At 46.9% G+C, this 26459-nt stretch overlaps 1 protein-coding gene across 2 annotated transcripts in view; it reads left to right on the forward strand.

Annotated features, from left to right (window-relative positions):
* The first annotated feature begins 1322 nt into the window (after positions 1 to 1322).
* ITGB3 (integrin subunit beta 3) overlaps positions 1323 to 26459 on the forward strand; it is a 52621-nt gene continuing 27484 nt past the window's right edge. For both annotated transcript variants that reach the window (XM_012751082.3, XM_075994658.1), the window contains exons 1-3: positions 1323 to 1470; positions 16819 to 16904; positions 26106 to 26301. In XM_012751082.3, coding sequence (XP_012606536.1) covers positions 1392 to 1470; positions 16819 to 16904; positions 26106 to 26301 — 361 coding nt within the window. In that variant the 5' untranslated portion in view covers positions 1323 to 1391. The remainder of the gene's footprint in view (positions 1471 to 16818; positions 16905 to 26105; positions 26302 to 26459) is intronic.

Raw genomic sequence — 26459 nt, forward strand, 5'->3', positions numbered from 1 at the left:
GATACTTCTGCTGATACATGCTGCTGTTAAGGTGTATCCTAGTGTCTGGGAGATTTGAGGAGAGAGTGCCCAGCTTGGAAGAGGGTAGGGCTGGAGGAGGAGGGTTGTCAGACAAAATTAGATGGAAGAGATGACATCGGAGATGTTTTGAAAGATAAGTGGAATTTTCCAAGTGGAAAAAGGAAGGAAGATCAGTCAGACAGAAAGGCATGGAGCATTTGGGAACGACAAGTATCATTTCCAAACGACAGGGTGGGAGATATGGCTGGAGAGCTGGATCAGGGCCAGTTGTTGGGCATCGTGTGTGTCTGGGCAGAAGATGGGAACACCAAGAGGCCACAGGAAAGCCCACGGGCAGGGCTTTTTCACCATAAGGGTGAAAGCCCTATGGAAGCCCAGGAGCTAGAAAGACTTTCAGCTGTCTCAAAACTGACACCTCAGGCCTTGTTTATCAGCATCGGGACTACCCATCTAGGCAGGCTGCACCACCCAGCCACTTCTTGGGGGCCTCTTGCTCACAGCCCTAGTATAATATTTTGCCTCCCAGAGCTTCCAGGGGTTTCCAGTCTGGAAGAGACCCAGGGATCTCGAGGAAGGACTGAGGTGAGGGTTGAGTGCTCAGGCAGCAGGCAGGAAGCCTCTGAGGAAAATAAGATAAAGCTCCAAAGCCTGTGAGTTTGAATTTGGAGGCAATTTGCTGACTGCATTGGGGAACGTCCATCAGACACACCTGCAAGGTGCAAGAAGTATTTATAGAGAGAGGCCCTTCATGGACCTATCACTGCTTAACGCCAGCTTGAGATGTGGTCTTGCCCTCAAGAGGCTTACAGTCTACTGGAAAACTAAACTAACCCAAGGGAAAAAATTAGTGAATAATAAAGGACTGAACCGGTTCAGAGAAGGCATTCAATAGATGGCTGCCAGTTAAATGAATTAAAGTGTGAATGAATGAAACTGGAGGTACTCAGGGAAAATGCCCCAAGAATCCAGGTGAAACAGAGAGCCTTGGGGGTGTCTCCGAGGAGGTGGGACTGGAAGGGTCCAGGCAGGGGCCACAGGCTTCTGGCCTTTCTGGGCACGCCAAGTGCCCAGATGGGGACCCCGGGACCGGGGTGCCCTCGCGGCCCCGCTCCGGGCCGCCTGGCCTGGCTGGCTCGCAGGCGGATCCCCGTGGGCGGAGGCGAGGCGCTGAGAGGAGTCGCGGTTTCCCACCGCTCCCTCCCCGGCGCAGGGTCCAGAAAAGGGCCCGAGGGGAGGAAGCGCGAGTCCGCGGCCCGCCCCGTTGCGTCCCACCCACCGCGTCCCCTCCCCTCCCCTCCCGCTGCGGGAAAAGCGGCGGCGGCCGCGCTGGTTGCCGTGGGGCGGGCGCAGCGCGGCGGGCGGCGGGCGAGATGCGAGCGCGGCCGCGGCCCGGGCGGCTCTGGGCGGCTCTGCTGGCGCTGGGGGCGCTGGCGGGCGTCGGCGTCGGAGGTGAGTGAGCTCCCGCGCCGCGGGGACGCGCCTCTCCCGGGATCCGCATCGCCGTCCAGTTTGCAGACTTGGAGCCGCGGAAGCCTTGCTGGCGGGTCCCGCGGGCGTGCGCTCCAAGTGCTGGGGGCCCTCCCGGCCCCGCGGGGGAGCGGCTGGGGGGCGCGCGGCGCCCGGGGGCCGGTCCTCCGGGACTCCGAAGCTGTCAGCCAGGTTGGGCGCCTTCCCCGGGCGCCCTCGGCGCGCGCGGTGCGGTGGGCGCGTCTCGGAGCCCGGAGTTCGGCTCCTGGGCGCGCGTCGCCGGTGGTCCCACCGGGCTAAGGAAGACTGGCCCGAGACTGGCCGGGGTAGCAGAGGCGAGGTGGGGCTTCCCGGGGCTGCTCCCGCGCGTTGGCCGAGGGATGCGTCTGTAGCTTCTGCAGCGAGGGCGTGCGCGCGCGCGGGTTTGCCAGCTACTCCACATTTGCTTTTTCTCCGAGTGTTACACTTTCTTCCAAGTTATTTATTTATTTATTTTTTAACTTGGTGGCTCCGTGCAGGCATGTTTTGGAGCAGGATGAGGGCTCTGCCTCCTGCAGTGTCCCCGGGTGGCAGCGGTGCCTCTGCTTCCGGGACAAACCTTGCACCCCCAAAATCTCTGGTGTATTTGGGGAGCCACAGCGAGGCTCCCTTGGGCTGGCTTGCATCCCTGCCTTTGTCTCCCTTGCTGCTGCGCACACCATCAGCCGCCTAGGCAGGCGACATGTGGCCTCCTCATTGCCGGGGTCAGGGATGGAGGCATAGAGCGGGCACAACCCTGGGGTGCTGTCGGTCATCTTTCCGGAGCCCTTGGGGATCTTGGGCTCTGGTTCCTGGTTCCCTGGGGCCACTCCTTTCTGAGGACACCACAAGAGTACATATATGTACTTTTAATGTGCTCATAAAGTACTCATAAAGCAATTTAGACCCTGCAGAAGGAACTGTTTTCAAGGTTAAGATTTATTGATAAGTCCATTTGAAAGACAGACTATTCTGAAATACTTTGGCGATCGACCGCCTTCAAGAATCTTCTATGTATGCACAGGCAGATACCAGACAGGGTAAGAATATCTTGGAAGAGTTGCAGTCGATGTATACCGAGCTGTTGAAGTTGTTACTGTTGAACTTCCCGTGTGGTAGAGACTAAAACAGGTCACCTGGTATCTTTAGCTTGCAGGGAGCAGCCTGATGACCTTTGCTGGGAAATAGAGTGTCCAGCACTTTGCCCTGGGAGATGTGAGAGCCTTTGGTGAGATGCAGGGCAACTCAGCTTCCTCCTGCAGAGATGCCGGCTTCCATGAACTCAGAACAATTTTTGCTTTCATGTAAAAAATTTTTACATCCACAGTTTTCTAAGTTCAATTCTGAGTGTAATCATTATATTTTCTTACAGTTTTGGAAGTTATGAGGTAACATAAGACAGTGCCTAGCTGGTGCTTGGCTTGATGTTAGTGAAGATGAAGAGTGTATATATTATTTTGGTGTCTCCCTCCCTTTCCCCCACCTCTCTGGAGCCCCAGTATATCTTACCTTGGTCTGGTTCACACAGTTGTAATGGTCCATGTAGGATTCTACTGCATTCACATACTTAAGTTTGCATTAAAGATCATTTAGGCAATCTGTTCACAGATTTATCTTGTGATGGGGGCGATTCCAGGAGTGTGATGGGTTGTGCTGAACTAGCCCCGGACCCCTTCTGAGAGGCAGGGTAGAGTAGTGTTTAAGAGCAGGGGCTCTAGAATCAGACTTCCAGAGTAATAACCACCCCCCACCCCCAAGCAAATTCTATCATTTTTACATCCGCTATCCCAGTGGTGGTAGCAGGGTTGCAGATATCATTAGGTCCTTGGGGAAGCAGGTTGTGGGATGAGCATGGAATTGTGTTGGGACACAAAGTGTTGAAGGGACACAGAAAGAACTGGGTGGGGTTGGGGATGGCAGAGAGAGGCTGTCCTAGAGTAGGAGAGTCTGGTGTGGGTAGGTTGTTGAAAGGTTGTTGGGGGATAGCATTAAGTTTTTTTGATTTTATGTACAAAGATGGTCTTTTTAGCTTCACCTAAGAAGTACTGGGTTTTGTGGCTTCCCCATATTTAGGTTTTTATTTCTAACTTGTTTAATTCAGAGCTGAGGTGCTTATTTCTCTACCGGACTTTATATCTTAGAAATTCTCGGCCGGGGTAGTGGCTCATGCCTGTAATCCTAGCACTCTGGAAGGCTGAGGCGGGAGGATCGCTCAAGGTCAGGAGTTCGAAACCAGCCTGAGCAAGAGTGAGACCCCGTCTCTACTATAAATAGAAAGAAATTAGCTGGACAACTAATATATATATATGTGTGTGTGTATGTGTGTGTATATATGTGTGTGTGTATATATGTGTGTATATATACATAAATATATACATACATATATATATATATATATGAAATTAGCCAGGTGTGGTGGCGTGTACCCACCGAGTAGTCCCAGCTACTTGGGAGGCTGAGGTAGGAGGATCGCTTGGGCCTATGAATGTGAGGTTGCTGTGAGCTAGGCTGATGACACGGCACTCTAGCCCAGGTGGCAGAGTGAGACTCTGTCTCAAAAAAACAAAAAAGAAAAAAGAAAAGAAATTCTCCAGTTGAAACCCTTTGTTGGACTCCTCAAGTCTTAGAAAAATTTGGGAGAAAGCCTTGTTAACTGGGGAAAGGGACAGCTATGGTTTAAAGTCAGTCGGATGTAGGTTTGGTTCTTGATTTTGCCCCTTATTGGCTGTGTGAACTTAAGTTACCTAATCTCTTGGATCCTCAGTTTCCTCATCTGTAAAGTGGAGAAAACAATAACTCTGTGATTATGCTGATTAAATGAGACAAAGGCACAAAATAAGTATTCAGTAAATGGCAACTACTCTTGTCATTATTCTTCCCATCCACGTGATCTACAGTGTACTGGAGGCAAGAGCTGTTACTGCTTCATGCATGAGCACTAGGCAGGCTCCCAGAGTGAGACTGATGGGGTCCTTTTGCCCACACCTCTGTGAGCAGGGCCCTTCTTCTTTCGGCCCCTTTCTCATGGGTGGTTTGGCATACCTCAGCCACTCTGACCCAACAAGAATCGGCAGAAGAGGCCAAAAAGTAGAGAGGCTCTATCTATGAGAAAACCTCAAGCCTTGTCTCTGGGAACGGAGGAAGGTAAACAGCATCTGCAAGATTCCAGTTCCACGAGAGGGACATGTCTATTTTATTCAAAACTCTATGCCCAGTGCCTGGCACATAGGCAGCAAAATAAATGTCTATGGGATGCTATGGCATCTGGAGGTGACGTGCCTCACCTGAAGAAAACCAATGTTTGAATATTTGCATCGTTCTGTAAAGATTCTCAGGTGGGAATGTTCTGGAGGATACACAAAGTACAGCCGAGACCATGCATTCTTTGGGCATTTGGACTGCTGTACTGTGGTACCATTTGCACCTCTGATCTGAAGGTGCTAGAAACTCAAGGGATCCTCTGTGAAGTGTCTGCCCTTTTTTCCTCTTCTGGGAGGAGCCATCAGGAGAACAACATTCTCCTTTATTGGGCGGGCAAAGGTGAGGAGTGGAGGAGGTCTCCATAAGTGGGGAGACCAGAAGAAGGGGCAAGGAGGTGAGAGTAAGGAGGGGGAGCCTGGGTATGACTCTAGAATTTCCTAATAGAAATTCCTCTTCCGCAACTCCCCACCCCACTTGGGATCTCTGGTTATCATCCCCTCTCAGCCCCAAGAATATTTCTGCCCTTGTTGGCAGGAATGGCCAGGAAGCGTGCCCACAAGAACCACAACTCATGAATCAGACAGATAATTAATTGGCAGAGTGACTGAGCTGCTATGGGGCTAAACCACATGGCTTTACCCAGCCCTTGCTCTGCCCACAGAGCGGGCCTGCAGCTTAACCCCATCACCTCGTCTCCCTTTCCCTGAACCTTGGCTCTTCCTAAGTGGGAAGATAATTCTGCCTGATGGAGCTCAGGCCACTAGTGGAAATGAAGGTGGGAGCAGAGAAATGATGCTGTTTGAAACTGCCTATTCCTCCTATGTAAACTGCTGGCATTTATCAAAATGTGAGATTCTCCAGCAAAAAATGACAAAATCTGCCTTTCTTTCCATACACACAGTCTTACCAGAAACATTTTTTTTTTAAAAGTTAGGTTGTTGAAGTATTATTTATGTGCAAAAACATTCATCCTGTTTAGGTGTACAGTTCTATGAATTTTGACAGATGTATAAGTTCAAGTAACCATCAGCATAATCAAGACACAGAATATTTCCATTGCTCCCCAAAATTCCCTCAAGCTCTTTCATAATCAATTCCCTACCTCTGTCTCTAGTCCCTGACAACCACTGATCTGTTTCCTGTTCCTACAGTTCTGTGTTTCACAGAATGTCATATAAATGAAATCATACAGTGTGTAGCCTTTCAGTCTGGCTTCTTTCACTTATCATAATGTATTTGGGATGTATTGATCCATGTTGCGTGTATCAATAACTCTAAGAGGCTACCTAAGGCATCATCCTCAAGTGTTGAAACATTATCCTGAAAGCAGTGGGGCTAGATCTATGATCCTTTAAACTCTGAAGATGCCATCCAGCTTTCAACTTCTATTTTCCTTTTTCTTTTTCTTATTTTGGAGTCAGGGTCTTGCTCTGTTGGTTGGGCTAGAGGGCAGTGGTGTCATCATAGCTCACTGCAACCTCTAACTCCTGGGCTCATGTGATCCTCCTGCTTCAGCCTCCTTAGTGGCTACAGGCATGTGCCACCACACCTGGCTAATTTTTTCTCTTTTTAGTAGAGACAGGGTCTCACTCTTGTTCAGGCTGGTCTCTAACTCCTGAACTAAGTGATCCTCCCGCCTTGGCCTTCCAGAGTGCTATGATTAGTGGTGTTCCTGGCCCAATTTCTAAATTTTCTTATTGTATAGATGTATTTGCCATATATAGTCCAGTAGATATACCAAGTGCTAAGTAGTTAAAGACATCAGGATATTGGATAGGATTTTGCAGCAAGCAACACTTTTATTATTCTTGGTCCTAAGATCAATAGATATTTTGTGGCCAAGTGCAGTATGTCAGAATCCTTGGAGGCAAAAGCTGTTAAGTAAACCTGGGGCTATTCTACCTTCTTTTATTTTGGTAGCATCTCTGACAAAACAACCCAAAAGAACAGTCTTCCTTTCTGTTTTTCTGTCATGTTCCCATAAAAAGACTACTTATTCACCCCTCCCTGTTCCTTAGTTCAGTTTCTTAGTTCAGTTAGTGAAGATGTTTAAACATTCAAGGGAAGAATGAGTTGATTCATGCTCATCATAAGAAAGTCAAACATTGGAGAGTAAAATTGCTGATTCCTTTCTAATTCTACTCCCCTATCATGTCCACTATTAATCAGGTGGTATATTGTACTCAGACATTTTCCCCTTGCTTATATAATTTTCACATGTGTGTGTGTATTCCTTTACCTAAACTTGTGTTATACGATACTTCCTTTCATATATAAATAAATAAATAAATAAATAAATATCTCAGTGTGAAAAGAACTGTGGGTCCACATATAAGAAACCTACATCCGATTCATGGTTCTGCAGGCTTTCTCATCAACTTGCTGGGTGACTTTGAACAGGTATCTTACCTCTGGCACTCATCTCTTGGTGTCTCAGGGGCTGCAGAGCCCGTGAAGGATAAGATGAAGGGAGACACCAAGGTTTGCTCCTGTCCCTCCCCACCTTCAACTGAAGTTTCTCCTTTGACTGATTAATAACTTGGAATTTCATGCAAGGATTTCTTTGAGAATAAAAGGGAGGTCCTGTGGTTAAAATCAAGCCTGAAAAACATTGCACTAGAAGATAGCTCCAGAAGTTTGGCAAAAGGAACATTCAAGAGCCACTTTAAAAGTCCCTGTAGTTGATCCTAAATCTCTTTGCTAAGGGCATTTTTTGGATAGAGAAAACCTGGTCTATGAGATCCACTGATGGTTCCAAACCCCTGTTTTAGCCAGGACACATGATAAACTCCAGATTAAACCTTGACTGGAGCCGCCCCGAGGAGCATGTTTGACCAACTCCCCAGTGGAGGGGAGCATGGTGTCTCCCTCCTGGGACTTTCACAAGTTCAGAACAGACCACACTGTGGCCTGGGTAGCTCTTGAAGGCTAGTGGGCTGGACAAAGTTTATTCTTATTTTTCTATTCTCTTTTATTATTATTAATTTTTAAAATTGAAAACTTAAATTTTATTTCTTTATGATATACATGATGTTTTAAAATATGTACACATTGTGGAATGGCTAAAAATCAAGTTAATTAACATATGCATTACCTCACATGCTTATCAATTATTTGTGATGAGAACACTTAAAATCTACTCAGGAATTTTCAGGTGGAGGATACATTGTTATTAACCATAGTCACCCTGTTGTGCAGTAGATCTCTTGAACTTAACTTGCCCAACTGAAGTTTCATATCCTTTGACCAACATCTCCCTGTCCACCCCAAATTCCAAAGTTCATTCTAGTGTTCCTGCTGAGCTTTGGGGTTCTGAGAGGTTTTGATACTGATGGTGTAGTTTGTAGAAGACCTTGGGGAGCATATGTTTAAATAAATGCAAATGTAAAAAGGGAGGCAGAACAGAGGACATTTAAAATTAGCTTTAGGAGACTGGGTCAGTGAGTGAGTTGGTCGGAAAAATAAATAAATAAAATTAGCTTTAATTTTCTTTTATCTTAAAAAAGTAATTCAGCTTGCTGTAAAAAAAGAATAAGCTAGACAGTATAGAAATATAATAATGTAGGAAGTACAAGTTCCTTATAGTCTTGTCCTTAAAGATAACCACTGTTGACAGAGTTTTTTTCCCTATGTATATGTCAACATATATAATTATTTATCATTATTGTTATTTCTCAAACAGGATCATCCACAATAGGATCATTGCCATTTAGTAATATGGCCTAGGCATCTTTTTATGTTGGTTTGTGGCTTTCCATTACTTATCACAAGAGCTATAATTCTAGCCAGAAGACATGCTGTTATGTGGCTGTATCAGAATTTACATGACCAATTCCCGGTTGGCAGACATTGGGGTCATTCCTAATTATTTGCTACTACAAATAAAGCTACAGGGGATATCCTTATTCATTTACTATGCACCTTTGTTCAAGTGTTTCTACAGACTAAATTTCTTGAACTAAAGTTGCTGGGTCAAAGGGCATGACTATTTTAAATTTAAATTTTAATAGCTGTTGCTAATTTGTCCTCTAAATGGTTGAACTAATTTGCCTTCCTACCAAGATGGGCTGCCCGCTGTCCACACCCACAGGACATGAGCTGGGGGAGGGAGGAATCAGAACTGGACTACTGGATGCCAAGGAGGTCACCCACAGGGCACTGTTGGGCTGGTCCTCCAACGGAGCTTGGTACAGGCCTGCCTCTTCTATACTGAATGAGTCAGATGGGAGGTGGGGTTGGTGTGCATAAAATTTTCCAGAACTTTGAGATGCAGCATTTGAGTTAAATCCTAGTTAGGCCACTAGGAAGAAATGGCGACTTGTGCATTGTTTGAGGGGTCTTGGGCCCTGGGATGCTGGGCCTCCTAGAGTATTAATTGCCCTGGTGACGCTTTCGGGCTGGAAGAATAGACACTTCCAGGTCTGGCAGCACCTTGAAGATCATCTAATTGGACACTGTTTGTTTTACAGAAAAGCAAAAAGGAGTTCCTAAGAGGCGAAGAGACTTGCCCAAGGTCACACAACCAGCTTAGTGGCATTGGTGGGGTCTAGCCCTGTGGACTCCTGTCTCCCAGCCAGAGTGGTTTCCTTACTATATGGTGTCAGAGACCAATGGCCCTCTCACATCAGGCCCTGAGGAGGAGGGGAGGGGCATGGACATTCCTAGTGTAGGAAGTGACTAGGTGAAGGTGAGGGGGAAGGAAATGAACATTTATTGAGCATCCACTAGAGATGGTTCTTTTAGGTAGGTTACATCATTTAATCCTAACAGCTTGGGAGCATGGGGGAAAGGGAGTAGCTGTCTGGGGTCTCTAGTGCATGGCTAATGTGGCTGGGTTCAACCTGTTAAATACTAGGGAGCAGTTATAAATTCTTGAATAGGGCTGTGACACAGAATCAAAGAGGCACTTGCCTTAGAGAGAATGAGGGAGATGAAAGGATGTGCTTGAGGCCATACGGCCAGCGGAATGGCAAGGGTGGCTTTGGCCCTGAGGTCTCCCACCAATGTGCATACTTCCCCTACCGCGGTGTCCACTGGTTTACTGTCCCTGCCTCACCGAGTTTCACAGGGGCTGGGTGTTAATGGGCTTTGTGCAGTCTTCAGCATCTGGCTACCTAATTAACCCAGTTGGAGAAGATAACCAGACAAGATCGGGCTTCATTTATAATGCAGGACCTACTGGCTGAGGGGTCAGTGAAAGGGTATGACCAGTGGTTGAAACATTGGAGCTTTGTCCAAAGAGAATCCACTTGCTCAGGCCAAAATCCTTCCTGTCTTTCCCTTCTGAACAAAGTTCTCTGAAAAAGGATTTGGATGAAAGAGACTTTATTCCAGTGAACAGTTTGCAAACCCGGGAGATGCAGCCTTCCTTGGGTATGAAACAAAGGTGCATTCCAGAGAAAAAAGGGAGTTCCGGGTTTTATTGTGAAAGTTCTGTCAAGGTTCCCAATCAGGTTCGTTTATGCAAATTAGGGATTCCAACTCGCTTGATTCTGATTGGTTGATACAACTGAGCCCTGATTGGTCAAGGCAGCTGAGCCGATTGGTTGGTCCAGGTTAGCTCTGGAAGTCCCAAAGTTGAACAGAGGTGCAGGTTTTCAGGGAACTCAGAGCACGTGTGTGAACTCTAGTCAGCAAATGGCCGCTTGGCTGTATTTAAAATTTAGGTCCAGTTAGTCTATCTTGAAGGATTGGCTCTTTCAGGGTCACATTTGTTCACACCTTCATGCCCCACATACCATCCATTAGCGAGTTTTGGAATACATCTAGAGTCTGACCACATCACCGACCACTGCTACCATCCAAATCCAAACCACTGCCATCTGTTGCCTGGATTATTTTAATAAGTGCCCAATTGGTCTCTTTCCCTCTTGCTTCCCTCCTGTCGGTCCTCACTCAGCGGGCCAGGATTATCTTTTCTTTCTCACCTCTGCTCAAATTTCTCTAGTGGCTTCTTACCACGTGGAGAAGGGAAACCACATTCCCTACCATGGCTGTAGCTTTCTAGTGTTTTGGTCCCTAACTGCTTCTCCAGGCTCGGTGCCTCTCTCCTGCTTCCTTTCTCTTTCTTCCTGCTATTTCCCTAACAGGCTGAGATCCATCCAGCTCTCATCCTGGGTTCTTTCTGGAATGCTTGTGCCCTAGATCTTCCCATGATTCGCTCCACAACATCATTTTGAAATGTCAGCTCTGCAGACTTTTCCTGACCGTTCGCTAAAGGAGACTCCTTACCCTCATTGTTTGCTATTCCTTTATCCTGCTTTATTTTCTTACAGCATTTGCCACTGTTTGAAATTGTTCTTTTTTTTTGTTGTGTATGTTTTTGTTATCATCTTGCTCACTAAAATTTAAATTTCACAAGAGTAGGGGCTTTGTTTAGTTCAACAATGTGTCTCCAGTGCCTAGGAGAGTGCCTGGCACAGGCAGATGCTCAATGAATATTTGTTGAGTACATGAACAAGTGAATGAATGCTGGCACCACTGATATCTATTGGTAGGAAAGTCTAAAGCTAAAATAACTACTTTTCCAACCTTATCCACATGTGGATTAAACAGAGCACGATTTTCATTCCAGGCTGGCATTTTTCAGTCATGCAAAGTATTTCAGGACAAATGTTCCTCAAAATGAGGTCATATAAACTATGAAAATGCAAACTCATTTTTATTAGTTTCTTAGGGCTGCTGTAACAAAGTACCACAAACTGGGTGGCTTAAAACAACAGAAATTTATTCTTATTTATTTATTTATTGTTGATATAGGTCTTGCTATGTTGCCCAGGCTGGTCTCCGAAGTGATCCTCCTGCTTCAACCTCCCAAGTACCTGGAGTTACAGGCACACACCAGCATACCAAGCTCAGAAATTTATTCTTGCTGGAGGGTAGAAAACTTGAAATCAAGGCATCAGCAGGGCCATGCTCCCTCTGAAGTTCTGGGAAGAACCCTTCCTTGCCTCTTCCTAGCTTCTGGTGGTGGCTGGCACTTCTTGGTGTTCCTTAACTTTCAGCTGCATCACTCCAATCTCTGCCTCTGTCACCACATGGCATCTTCTCTATCTTCATGTGATGTTTTCCTCTTCTTGTAAGGACATAAGTCATATTGGATTAGGGCCCACTCTAATGACCCCAGCTTGATTACATCTGCAAAGACCCTATCTCCATGTAAGGTCATAATCACAGGTACAGGGGCTTAGGACTTCAATGTATCCTTTTTTAGGGACACAAGTCAATCTATAACACATTTTAATATTGGTGGAGGCAAATTATATCCAAATGCTTTCCATTGTTAAATACCATATGTACTTGGCTCTGATATACTTTTAAAATCTCTGCAATCAGGATATATCCTACATCCATAGTCTTAGATTTGATGAAATACAGGAGCTTGGGTTTGCTACTGGTTTGGGCAATGCTTGTTGGAGCTTTTTGCTCAGAACACAGAGGTGTATGTTATCTTGAACTCCACCTTCTTGTTTCCTTACCCTTCCTTGGGTTACTTAGCTGCTACTACATTTAAGGAAGAAACAAAAGTAAAATAAACTTTCTTAGAAACTTGCTCTAGAGAAACCACTTGCATATACATAGGGCAGTTAGCATGAGATGTTTTGTTTTTCAGTGAGTCACCCAGCCAGGTGACTACAATGGAAGATCAGGCACCATCTGAGTCACCTATTGTCCCCATGGACCTAATTGGGAAGTGATCAGTCAAAGGTTAGTAGCCGGGCAGGGGTCCCAGGCTGGAACTCCTCTCTGGCAGACAGTAAGAGAGATGTTCATAGTGTTTGCAGTATGAATCGTCTTCCCTTCCCGCCAAACACCTCTCACTCTGAGTTAGCTTTCTCCTAAAGTCCCGTGGACTCATTAGGGTGGCCTGTTCCTGCATTCTGACATCCTGTCTCGTTGGACAACATGTCCTCAAAATAGCCCCCATTGACGCATTATGATTTCCACGGGTTCCAACTCCCTTCCTTGTTTCCTTTTTTTCCTCTGTTTTTCCCACCCTTTGTCTTTTCTTCTGTTTCTGTGATTCAAGCTGATGTGCCAAACCACAGCCTTCTATGTCTACTTTCCAGGCAAACATCTTGGCTGGCCTTGTCTATCTTTTCTCATTGGCCTTTGCTCCTTGGCCATCCCTCCTACATTGGATTTTTGAACACTAATATTTCTAACTCCATTTAGAAGCCAGATCTGACAATTGATCATTCTTCTCTAGCCTGATACTTTCTGACCCTGCACTCCCCCACCCCCCTTCCAGTTCAGGGCATGCTTAGCTCTGTGTCTAGTGTCTTGTAGAATGATGTCTTCAAGGAAAAATCATTTACCTCCCCTAAACAACTCGAGACTCAGAGTAGAAACAGTAACAATAAAAACAACTGTAGCAGCAGCAGCAGCAGCAGCATAGCATTGATGGAGGGCTTTCTGTGCATCAGCTGTTGGGCTCAGAGTTTTCAGGGATTAGTTCATTTCAACTTTACAGCCATCCTGTGAGGATCAGGGCCAATTCACTTTGTTTCCTGGCTCTGGCTAAAGTGTCAGAGGAAAGGGGCAGTCAGAGTTCATTCTTTCGGTGACATCCTGGTGAATATCCCCACTTCTCCTGCAGGGCTGAGTCTGGGCCCCAGAGGCTGAGCAGGAACATGGGCTTTGTGAATGACTGGGAACAGAGGCCCAAACTCCTTCCACATGTTCAGGAGGGAGGGGTGGCCCCGGAGCAACAGCTCATTGAATCTGCGTGGGCCCAGTGCAGGGAATTCTGATGAGTCAGTCACTTTTAACCACTGCATTCCAGGGAGCCTGTGCTGGTAGCAGGGCTTGGTTGGGGGTATCATGGGGTAGGGGGGATCATTGGTTCTCATGAAATCAATCTGTGATTCATCAAAAAGAGGGGATGAGGGGAACTGGATAACCATGACTCCCCAGGCATGACTTTCTACAGGACAAATCCTGGCAGCCCATTTTATCCTCTGGGGTCAGGGACCTCCATTCACTTGGGAGGGGCCTGCTGTTATTTATTTTGTGTCTGGCAGGGCTTTCTATTGTGGCTACAAGGCAAGGACTCACAAGGAAATGCTAATTTGAGAATGAATGGATGGTTAAGTGGGTAGACTGGGAAAAGTCTTTAAAAATAATTTGACAGTGCCCCTACCTCCCACGGGTCCTTGTCCCTCTTCTAACTCTTCCTGAGGTCTCCTGCTGCTTCTCTCCTGGTGAAAATCGATGCCATTTATATCTGGAATCACTGCCCTGGATGCCAATTCCCATGGAAGCTCCAAAAAGGAAGGGAGCTACCTATTGATAAAATAGTTCAGGCTCCTCTCAGAACTCTCTGACGGGGCAATAAAGAGAGGCTGTGTTCGCATCTGCCTGGGGAGAGAGCAATTATAAGGCTAAGAGATGGGCAGCCAACCCTTGGAGGGAGAAGCCTTGGGTTGCATTGTTTGTTACGAACGTTCACGCGTTCTGAATCTAGCAGCTACTTTTCTCCCGTTACAGACATTGCGTGGCTCAAGACTGTCCCACCTCAGAGGTGACCTTGATGCTCTAGGGTCAGGCCTGCAACCAACATCATAATTCCCTCTCCACAGTCCTCATGTTCACACGCTAAAGTTGTAATCAAGTCAGAGGGTGGAGCCCCAGAGGTTACTTATGGGCCTCCTACACATAGAATTTTTTAGAGTTTGGCAAGGCCTTTGAAGTTAGACAGACTCAAGTCTCTGAGGAAACCTGGGGCTTCCAGGAGGTGCTTCAAGAATTCCACACATAATCTAGTGTTCTTGGGAGAAAAATGAAAGTTTAAGTTGTCTGAGGAACCGTTGCAATGCATTTACATGATCTATATTGGAATTCTGTGCATAATTTTGAGAAATGAGCTCAGTTGCTTAAAACAAAACAAAACCTGATCCAGTCCACTACCTTTCACTTTGCTCCAATACATATTTACTGAGCAACTTCTTTGGACAAGAACTGGAGCTGAGCAGGCAGGCCAGAGCAGGCCTCCAGGAACTTAAAATCTATTGGGTGGCAGTGTTGTTAAGGCAGATACAGAAATAGTTACAATATAGTAGGAATCTTAGGATTGAAGAAACTGAGGCTAAGAGGAGTTAAATGACTAACCCAAGGCCAGCTATTAGTGGGTGACTCAATTAGGACCATAGTCTACTGATTTCTACTGATTGTGTGTGTACACATTCTGTTAGACCTCTCTGCCCCAAAGGGAGGCTCTGAAATGCATATTGTCAAAATATAATTTTCAAAGAGTTAAAAGTATGATTCCCATAACAAACATAAAATGAACATGTGTCAAAGATTTTATTTTTCTTAATTAATGAGGAGCCAGTAAGATGTTAGGACTAGTTCGAAAGAGAATTCAAAGAAGGGAGAGTTATAGTTGGTTAGTCAAAGGAATGCTAGAATGAATTAGCTAATAGATTCACTGGTTAATGCCTGTTCTACAAGACAATAAACCTTAACCTTTGTGGGCTACCTTTTCTAGGAGACAGAAATCACTGGCATTGTTGGTGCATAAGAATCATAAGCATTGTTTTCAGTAAGAATCATTTCCATTGCTATTGGTTTTCTACAAGTTAACCTCTACTCTTACAGAGTTGTAAAATATCCTAAGGAGCACAAGTTAAACCAAGATATACATTCCTAGAAAATCAGATAGTCTATAAGCATGGTGGGTCTGCTAGTCAACACCCTGCATTGCACTGAAGAGACACCCAGTATTACCTTTGCTTATTTCCACGTTTTATATAATTTTTCTTAACAGTACTCTGTGTGTGTGTGTGTGTGTGTGTGTGTATACATAGCATTTTCTGAGTATGTTTTTGTCCAGGTGTTGGGAGGGAGGGAATTCAGTCACATTTTAATAAGATGGCCTGAGACACTTAGTGAGAATTTTTGGGGACACTGGGAAAACATCCCAATGGTCAGGATGATTTCTCCAAAAACAGATTTGCTGGTCTCACTAGCTGGGGGCAAATGGGCCCCTTTAGAATACTTCATAAAAGAACTGCCAGGATGCTGGGTCACGAGGAGGAATGGATCTCCCGTGATTGCCCCTTGCATTGGAAAAGGCTCGCTGGGACACTCTGGGGAGAGGGGCTTACCTGGCTGAGGTAGGAAAGCTGAGCTGGGGAAGCAGAGAGGACAGTGGCTTCTGCCCATGCAGAGCCTGGGTTTGGCTTCCCTGCTGAGCTTCTCAGGGCTATTTTCATTCCCCTGGTTGTCTCTGCTCCTACCCTCGGCCCTTTCTCTGCCTTAGACAGTATGAGGACTGTTCACATTTGAACAGCACTGTGTAGCATACCAGTGCTTCCTTTTAACTCACTGAATTCTTACACAAATCCTGTGAGATAGATACTGTCATTTCATACAGCTTAGGTGAGTTGCCTAAGATCATGCCACAGCTAATTAAGAAGAGCATTCAGAATTCAACCACAGACCTTCTAACTCCCAAATTCCATGTTCTTCCAGTTTCTATCCATCAGCCTTTTCTAACATTTCTGCAGTTCCTCCTGTAGCATTTTATGCTTGGATTCCAAGGTATAGGTATTGGGAAGCTTGGGAAGATTTCAGGAGATGTGCTTTCCCCTAGCAGGCCAGAGGAACACTGCCACTGAGGTCACTGCACCCTCTCCACACCTACCGTGTTTAATCTATGCATTAATGTCAGTGCCTCTGGACCTTGGAGCCCCTGTGTAGTGGCTGTGACTGTCACTAGAATAATTGAAGAGAGGACATACTGCCATTTCTTTGGGCCTTCAGATTTTTATTCGCACAATTATGCAGGTGTCAAGCCAGTAGTTAATTAAAGCCTATCTGTCAGTTGGATTCTGACACTTGGGTTCATGGCTTAGCCTTGCCCCATCACTTGCTATCACTGTGGCCTCATTAACTGAGGGTGGTGATGGATTTCTCCCAATCTTCTTCATTCTCCTTCTTTCTTACCAGTAGCCTGCGTTTGGTAAATGTCTGTGGTACGGTTAGAGTATATTTGCATGTACCTGAGAGCTGTAAACCTGGATGTTGGGGAAAGTTGGGAAGGATGGGGTAGGCCAGTACCTTCACTGAGCCAAATCAAGTGCTAATGCCTTTGTCTGTCTTTTGCAGGGCCCAACATCTGTAGCACACGAGGTGTGAGCTCCTGCCAGCAGTGTCTGGCTGTGAGTCCTGTGTGTGCCTGGTGCTCAGATAAGGTAAGGAGCAGACACCCCACCTTGTTTCTTCCTAGACTTAGCTGCTTTTGTGTAAGAACAGACCCTCCCTCCTAAATACGTAAGCCCCTTGCCCCTTCTGAGCAAAACGAGGATGGATCCTTTCCACTGGTGGATGGTGACGAGCCGAGCCGTCATGGGGAAGAGCATGTTGCTGGGAAGATCATCCCCAGTCTACCTCGTAGCCTCCAGCCCTTGCCGTTTGGTTGGGCCTCCTGGTCTCACGGTAACTCTCGCCACCCCCTACCACACCGCGCTTGCCTTTGCTGGGCTCGGATAATCCAGGGAAGCAGGGCCTCAGGTCTCAAAAGGAGAGGCAGCACAGGTGTGGATGTGGAGGGGCAGCTGGTTACTTTTCCCTAGAATCTTAGAAAGGCAAATAGAAGCGGAACCTTGCATTTGTGCGTGGGGACATTTAGTCAGAGGATCCTTTCTCTTCCCTTCTCTCTGATGCCTGGGTCCCATGGCTCTACCCTTTCCTCTCTCTTTCCCTTCTTTCCCTCCTTCCTCCCCTCACCCAGGTGTCAATGAGGGAAGGGGCCGGGCCACTTGGTGAGGAGGAGGAGGGTGACAGGAAGGGGCTAGCTGTGTCTAGGCAGAGTTTGTTGTTTCTGGGGCCCTCGGGAATGAGTGTGTCTGAGGGAATGGCCGAGTTTGTGGCTGGGATAGAAATTTGGAGCTGTGAGGGCGGTGGGGGTGGGGTGAAGGTGGCTGGAGAGATTCCTAGTGATCACAGTCGGAGGCTGAGTCATGGCCGTCTGTCCGCAGCAGGTGGTTACCTGAGCTCCTGGGCTGGCTGCTTCTCGGCTACCTCAGGTGTCCTGTCTGTCACACAGCAAGTCCCTGCCCTCTACAGTTTTACAAGATTGCTTTAACCCGGCTCCTCATTCTCTCTGTCTGCTTCTCTGAGTTTCCTAAAAAGGCAACCTTCCTGGCAGGCTGGGGGAGGAGAGGGGGCTGGGAGGCCGTGTTTGGGCTGGCCAGGAGGCCTGCCAGAACAGCGGAGGCCGGCTCAACACGCTGCTTTGGCCTCTGTGCTGTTCAGCACAAGAACTGCTTCTAGAGGCAGCTGCCCAACATCTGGGCCACATTGACTTCATTTAGCAAATGAAACATTCCCTGGGGCTGGGGGTGGGGGTTGAGGGGAGATGGGTGAGTCCCTCTCTCCCCCAAGCCCCCACCTGCAGGTTCTCCTCCCCTTGTGGGCTGAACTGGCTGCCCAAGTGTGATATAGTCTCCTCCCTTGTCATCTGCTGCATCCTCCTTCCTTTGGCCGCCATTATGATATTATTAAGCTTCTTTTACAGGGAAGTTGCAATTCTGCAACTGAATCCTGGAAGAAGGCAGAGCTTGGATGGGGAGGGTGCCTGGTTTGGCTTGGATGGCCTGACGCCTGCTGGAGCAGAGAGCAGCCAGGGCAGAAACCCTAGTGTCACTCAGAGGGTGCTTCTCCTCCTCCTTCCCTAGCCCAAAGAGTCTGGGCAAAAGGAAACATTCTTGGAGAGTCTGTCCTGTTCCCCCCCCCCCCTCGCTATTCTTCACCCCTCTTGATCTGCTGTGTAGCTGAGATGGGCTGAGATCTGACCAGACAAAGCTCCCAGGTCACGTGCCCAGATTTCTACCATGCAGATGAAGAAAATTTATGGGTGACTGGTGAATCTGGTCCCCAGGGGTAGGCCAGGGGAGGGCAGAGGGAAAGGCACAGGGTAGGATCAGAGCATGACGTAGGACCAGCCTAGGAATGGAGGGTAGAGTCAGTTAGGAAATGGGCGTAACTAGGACCAAAGAGAACTAATGAAGGGAGGTAGAAAGTCCAGTGAGACATTCCCTGGGAGAATGGCATATAAATATGAAGATAGCAATAACTAGCCAGGTATGGTCGCTCACGCCTATCACCTCAGCACTTTGGGAGACTGAGGCCAGAGGATCACTTGAGCCCAGGAATTTGAGAAGAGCCTGGGCAATATAGTGAGACCCCATCTCTACAAAAAATTAAAAAAAAAATTAAGTGGGTGTGGTGGTGCACTCCTGTAGTCCCAGGGACTTGGGAGGCTGAAGCTATGATTAGGCCACTGCACTGTAGCCTGGGCAACAGAGTAAGACCCTATCTCTTAAAAAAAAAAGAAAGAAAGAAAGTAAGAGCAGCCAAAGGTTTAATGAATGAGCACAACTATCCCTAAGCAAGAGGAAGGAGGGGAGAGGAGGAGCCCAGTGTGAGGCAAAATGTGTAGACCAGGGAGGGATGCGAGATGGAATCCTGTACTTTAGCTGCTGTTCTTTTCCTGAAGGAATCAGGGCTTCTGCACAGGCCAAGTGTAACTGCTAAAAGCACTTTGGCCATTGACTTAAAAAAACTAAAGGTCCGCTATCTGGTCCATTTTGCATATAATTTGTCGAATAATCAAACCCCGGAAAGCCCTGTGTACTTCTGGTCCCCTGCCTTGGCAGTTCCAGGCAAGTTGGCAGTGCCTGGAAAAACAACTGGTTGGGCTCAACTTTCCCTTGGTCCTAGAGGACAGCCGCTCTTGGGTGTGTATAGTGAGCGCTTGGCTGGGTAATAGGAAAACGTAGCCAACGTGGATGAGCATGTAGTTTTGGGCCCATCTGTGTGGGGTGTGTTCTTGGAGGGTTGGATACTGACATAGATTGGGGTGGCGTGCTGTCTCTGGTCTGTACATCTAGCCAAGAGGCTGGCTTCATACAGAGATTCAACTTGTGGCCTTGGTCCCAGCGGCACCATGCTGGAGTCTAGAACCTTCCAAACTCATCTGGTGGTGAGAATTACCTGGGCCGCTTGTTGAAAATAAAGGTTCCCAGGATGGACCTTGGATCTATTGCATCAGAATGGGTTGTTATGATAGCAAGTTTGACAAACATTGCTAAGCAAAGGGAAGGCCTGTTGGAGTTGAGGTGGGTGGAGATTAAGTTACGGTTGCCAGATAGACCAGCAGGCTCATGGGAGTGCTGGTGGTCCCCTGATCTCCCCGCACCCTTTCACCTTACGTTTTGTGTTCGTGCCTTTGTCTCTCCCATCTCTTGCAATGCATACTGCCCCGGGACCTGGTTATATCGGGGCATCATGAACCCCTGATAAATGATCAGCTTTTTTTTTTTAATGAATCTTAAGTAAGGAAGAAAATCAAAAGGGGCTGACCCTAAAACTTGTGCAAATATGTCTATTCCATTGCTTCACCTCTTCATTCCTAAATTCATCAGTTCATTCAATAGATATTTTGGAAGCATCTGAGATTCCCAAAGCATTGTAGTATGTGCTGTAGAAGCCTGTCTGGATATAAGCAAATGATGCTTACTAATATTTTCAGCACAAGTAACCACATCTAAACACGCAACCAATGTAGAGAGATTTCCAGTATGTGTTTTGGTAGGCTATTAGGAATGCAGACCACAGCTCTCTTTTCTCCTGGAAACTTTCATATTTAAAATAAATAGCAACTGTTTTTTCTGTGTACTGATATTGCCTTTAAGATAGCAGTGAGAGGTATCAAAACAAAGGGGTTCAAACACCCCCACATCACATTTCTCTAGAACTCCTGTTATGGAACTCTCTCAGCAGCTTAAAACAAAAACAATTTTTTTTTAAAGGAAAGTGGCCTCTCATTCAACATTCTCCTTCCTAATCCCTTCCCCGAAAAAAAAAAAAAAAAGAAAAAGAAAATTAAAAAAAGATTGTCAGATAAATACAGAACATCCAGCTGGATGTAGCCTATAGACCCGGCTACTCAGGAGGCTGAGGCAAGAGGATCCTTTGAGCCCAGGAATTGGAGGCTGTAGTGCATTATGATTGTGCCTGTGAATAGCCACTGCACTCCAGCCTGGGCAACATAGCGGACACCCCGTCTCTAAAAAATTAAAAGATAAAAATAAAAAAATCTAAACTATAGAACATCTAGTTAAATTTGAATTAAACAACAAATAATTTTTAGTATAAGTGTGTCTCAAATATTTGCTAAATTTGACAACTGTGAAGTAGAGGGAAATACTAGAAATTCTTTTTTTTTTTTTTTGAAACAAGAGTCTTGCTTTGTCACCTGGGTTAGAATGGCATCAGCCTAGCTCACAGCAACCTCAAACTCCTGGGCTCAAGCAATCCTCCTGCCTCAGCCTCTGGAGTAGCTGGGACTACAGGCACGTGCCACCATGCATGGCTAATTTTTTCTATTTTTAGTAGAGATGGAGTCTCGCTCTTATTCAGGCTGGCCTCAAACTCCTGGCCTCAAGTGATCCTCCCGCCTTGGCCTCCCAGAGTGCAGGTGTGAGCCACTGCGCCCAGCCTAGAAATTCTTATATAAGCCTGAGTGCACCTTGGAGGTGGACCAGCTCCCTCTTAGCCTGATATTCGAGGGTGAAAGAAGAAGAAGGGGTTTGAGTCTAACAAAGTAGAGGAAGATTCCAACAGAATTTCCTTCTCATTTTCTTCTCTACAGCTGCAGGGGAGGGGTATAGGCCAGTATTTATATTTCTTTTTAGTCACGAACATAATTTCATTCTCACTTCTGCAGTGCAGAGAGGTGATCATAGTTCACAGCAGCCTCACACTCCTAGACGCAAGGGATCCTCCTGCCTCAGCCTCCTGGGTAGCTAGGACTACAGGTGCTAGAACTAATTTTTAAAATTTTTTTGTAGATGCCTGGCTAATCTTTTTGTAGAGACAGGGTCTTACTATTGCCCAGGCTGGTCTCAAACTCCTGGAATCCAGGGGGCCTCCCATCTCGGCCTCCCAAAGTGTGGGATTACAGGCATGAGCCTCTGCACCCAGCCTCTACTTATTTTTAATTTGGAAGATAAATGTCCATCTTCAGAGTTTTGCTCCAACTTATTGTAAAAAAAAAAAAAAAAGTATAATATTAAGAGTACTCCTCTCCTTGTAAACAATGAAGTATGAATAGCAACAATTGTAAACTAAAATGCTTTCCTTTTCCTGTCATCCTTCTTTCTGTCCCCTCCACACTTCTCTCTGGTGCACGTTCAAGTGATTTCTTGTCCTCACAGGATGAGTCATTCAAGACAACAATGTTAATTTGTTTAGATTTGGAGATGTTTTAGTGGCACTCTGGGATAAAAAATTTAAAAAAAGTACTAGGGAATGTTGCCCCTTGCTCTTCAAGAAAAGAGTACACAATAATAGTAGTAGTTATCATGGTAACTGTAGAATAGAGTCACCTTACATTTGCATTTATTTGTTTATACCACATCCAAAAGAATTTCAGTATATTTGACTCACATTGAGATTTTTCTATTTGGAAAGCATGTGACACTCACAATCTTACTTTATGCCCTGACCAACCCTGTGAGCTAGGCAGGATAATGGTAAGTATTCACGCTGTACTTTCCCAGTTTCCAAAATGGGGTTAATGGAGATGGCACTAAGAGCATGTGCCACTCTCCCCAGAGAGGGAGGTAATTCGCAAGCTTGCACAGCACCGGGCTGGAACCTCCCACCTCTGTGCTCAGCACCTTCCCCCGGGTCTTGGCTATTTTTACCCTTTTTATGTAACATCCGGTTTCACTGGGGACTGGACCTTTAATAGCTACCCCCCCCCCCCCCCAGCTTTCTCTCTGAGTAACCAGGAAACATTCCTTCTACCTTTTCAGCCTGGGTTATTATTAATAAGAAAGGGAATGCTGCCCCAGTGAGTTGAGGTCACTGCCTTGGTGTCCCCTGGGACAGGCGGCGCTCAGCTGATGAGCAAGCCTGTTAAGTTCCTGACCTCTGATGTTGCTGACCACAAAAGGAGGGAGGGAGGGAGGCAGTTTTTGTTTTTCAGTGTTTAATTTTTCTAAGGAAACTCATAACAAACCATAAGGCCTGTCAGCATGTCTTAGAACTTCAAACCCTCTTCTGATTAGGACTGCCATGGGAGAAACTGGGAGTCAGGAAACCCCCCTCTAAACGCCCCCCCCCCCATGCAGCCAGAAGATGCACGATGGCCTTGCTGTTTTCATTCAGCCTCCCGGTCTCCCCTGGCTCTGAGCATCTGTCTCTGTCCTGGGAAGGATCAGCTCCTGGCTGCCTCTCGGCCTAGCCAATCATTGCCTTTTTTGGAAGGTTTTCTCCCTGGGGCTTTGTGGGCAGCTGCAATCAGCGATGGGGGTTGGGGGTTTTTTGAGCAAGAAAGAGGCTGTTTCCCGAGGGACAAGGAGTGGGAGAGATGGGCAGGGACCACAAAAGGAGTCTGGGCACAAAACCTGAAGTGCCCGAGAGTTCTCCCCGTGGCCATTCTGTCCTCGCCAGAGCTGGGTGCCAGGGAGGAGACGCTCATCTTTCTTAAAGCGGCGGAGGGTCTGTGATGTCCCTGTTGGAGTATTTGCCACCAGGAAGGTTAAGCCTTACTCACTGGTTCCCATTGCTGAGGCCGTTTCTCTGCCTGCATACCTGTGAGGCCGAGACAGGAGGAAGGCAGCTGCTTCCTTCCAGAAGCTCTTCTCATTTTCTGCCTGGGCCAGGGAGGTCCCCACGCCAGTGGTGTTGCCCTGTTCCTGTCCACGTGGGGAAGCCCTCCCGCCTGTCAGAGGGGGACTGGGCCGAGGAAGGAGACAGACTTTGAGCCTTGGTAAGGGTTTTGGGTTAGAGAGTGTCTGGGTATGGGTGGCTCCTTGTGGCCCAGTCCCTCTCCTGGTATTATGGCCACCAGATCACATGAGGGGCCTTTGGAGGTAGGACGTTGTACATCCATCTTCACACCTCTCATGTCCCCACCTTGCGTCCCGTTCTCTACGTACAGCACTGTCCGTGGCGGTTCTTCCTGGGACCATCCCCTTCCACACGCCTGCTCGTAGCCTTGACTCTCACTCGACAGAATGTAATAACACTTATCTTACGAGGATAATTACAGTCTGACAATCTAGTTGACACTCAATGCTGTCGTTTCCTAGCCCTGCAACTTTGGGCATGTTCCTTAACTTCTTCACGCCTCGGGGCCCTTACCTGTGAGATTGGGTTCCTCATTGGTGAAGCCGCCAAGCCTCGGTTTCCTTACTTGGGAAATAGTGATAGTTCCAGCATTACAGAACTCTCAGGAGGATTGCAGTAATCCCTGTAAAGTGCTCCTCACAGTCCCTGGCATACAGTAAGTGCCTAATAAATGTTAACACTAGCTGTTCTGAGATATTGGCGTGGGATATCCAGCTGACTTCTGGAAGCTGTTGTGAGGGAAGTGGGTAGGGGTGGGCGCGAGGGGACAGCCTGAAGGCCTAGACATTGTGGATGGCCCAGGAAGGGGATTTCCAGCTTTCTGGCCAGTCCCCTCAGCCTGGCGAGGAGCCCTCCTCTTCACACACCCACACAGTGCTGGCTCAATTTGCTGAGTGTCAGAGCAGGAAGGGACTGAAGACACCATGTCATCTAACCACCTTATAGAACAGGTGAGGAAATGGAAGCTCAAAGTGACTTATTTGAGGTCACATGCCTCGTTTGTGGCAGACCTAGGATTTTCCTGATTTCTAGTGTTCTCTCCAGTGTAGTACGGCCCCTGTTCAATACTCAGGTGTGAGCACACAGAGCCCCAGAGGCCCGGGGGACACAAGCCAGTGTTTTTGGAGGGGTGCTCACTTTGTTACTGGTCTGTGGTGAAGGAGGAAGCTGAAGTGATAGGACAGGCTCCGGTCAGGTGCCTGGCATCATGGTGTTTTCCCAAGCTTGTGGAGTTCATTCATAATTAATTTGTCCAGGAAGTATTTCTCAAGCATCTCATAAGAATCACTAACATTTATGGAGTACTTACTCCACGCCAGGCACTGTGCTATGCATTTCAAGTGCATTGTCTTCTGTAGCGCTGCGTGGCATTCTGTGAGGGAGGGATGCCAGCATTATCATTTTTTTAAGCAATTTTTATTGTGGTAAAATACATGTAACAGAGAATTTTACCATCCAAATCATTTTTTGTTTTGTTTTGTTTTGCTTTGTGAGACAGGGTCTTGCTCTGTTACCCAGGATAGAGTGTAGTGGCATCATCATAGCTCACTGCAACCTCAAACTCCTGGGCTCAAGCAATTCTCCTGCCTCAGCCTTCAAGTATCTGGGATTACAGGTGCATGCCACCATACCTGGCTAATTTTTAAAATCTTTTTGTAGAGATGAGGGTCTTGCTGTGTTGCTCAGGCTGGTCTTGAACTCCTGGCCTCAAGTGATCTTCCTGCTTCAACCTCCCAAAGTGCTACCATTACAGGCGTAAGCCACCAACCATTTTTAACTGTAGAGTTCAGTGGTGTTAGATACATTCATCATGCTGTAAAACCATCACCACCATCTATCTCTGTACCTGTTTTCATCTTGTAAAACTAAAGCTCTCTACCCATTAAACAACAATTTCCCATTCCTCCCTCTCTCTAGACCTTGGCAATCACCATTCTACACTGTCTCTATGATTTTGACTACTCTAAGTACACAGGGAGGGGCCATTATTATTTTCATGTTACAGCTGAGGAAACTAGGCTTGGAGAACTTGGGTGACTCGCCCTAACAAGCAGTTGTAAGTGGCAGTGCTGAGATTTAGTCTTGGCCAATTGACTCCTGTGCTCTTGACCCTTTCTCTCTACTGCCTCCTACACTGCCTTCCCCCCTCACCTTTAACCATAAAGGTAAGTCCTGGGTTGGGTGCTGGGAATAGAGAGGGAACAAGACACACACAGTCCCTGCCTTCATGGATCTCAATAGGCTCTAAAACTGCAGCTCCAAACTGTTTTGACCTTGACCTACAGAAAAACTCACATTATACAGTCTATCATTATTTATCACACATGTTAGACCCCACTCCCCAATACATAAAAGTTGCATAAAACAGCACTTATTTTTTCTGCTTATATGCTTACATGTTCTATTTTATTCTATTCCATTTTATTTAGTAAGATGATGGTTGAGACATGTTAAATTGATTTTGGCACCCACAAATGAGTTATATTTCACAGTTTGAAAAATGCTGTTCTAACAGGCATCTTACTGCACGGGCCCACTTCCTAGCTACCCACCCACAAACAGGCCTTTCTGATCCCTCACCTTCCCCTTTCTGTACAACGGTCCTAGGGAGAACCTAGGAAGGACCACACCAATTTATTTATGCTGGTTTAGCTGCAAAGTGCTGGGTAAACTTTAAGCCACTGGGAAGTAGCAGGGCCGGTGGGAGGCACAGAGCTGCCATAGCTTCCCCTTGGGCTCTTGTCTTACAGGCCCTGCCTCTGGGCTCGCCCCGCTGTGACCTGAAGGAGAATCTGCTGAAGGATAACTGTGCCCCGGAGTCCATCGAGTTCCCGGTCAGCGAGGCCCGAGTACTAGAGGCCAGGCCCCTCAGCGACAAGGGCTCTGGAGACAGCTCCCAGGTTACTCAAGTCAGTCCCCAGAGGATTGCGCTCCGGCTTCGGCCAGGTAGGGATGGGGCTTGTTAAGCCAGAGACCTTGAGCAGGTGGGTGTAGAGCACAAGGTGGAGGTTGAAGCATGAAATCTTGGGGAAGTAGCTCAGAAAAGAGGTGGTAAGGGAAGAGAAGGATGTGGGGGGAGGTGTGGGCAGGGGAATGGATGAAAA

Source organism: Microcebus murinus, chromosome 18, assembly GCF_040939455.1.
Source record: "Microcebus murinus isolate Inina chromosome 18, M.murinus_Inina_mat1.0, whole genome shotgun sequence".
NCBI classification, from domain to species: Eukaryota; Metazoa; Chordata; class Mammalia; order Primates; family Cheirogaleidae; genus Microcebus; species Microcebus murinus.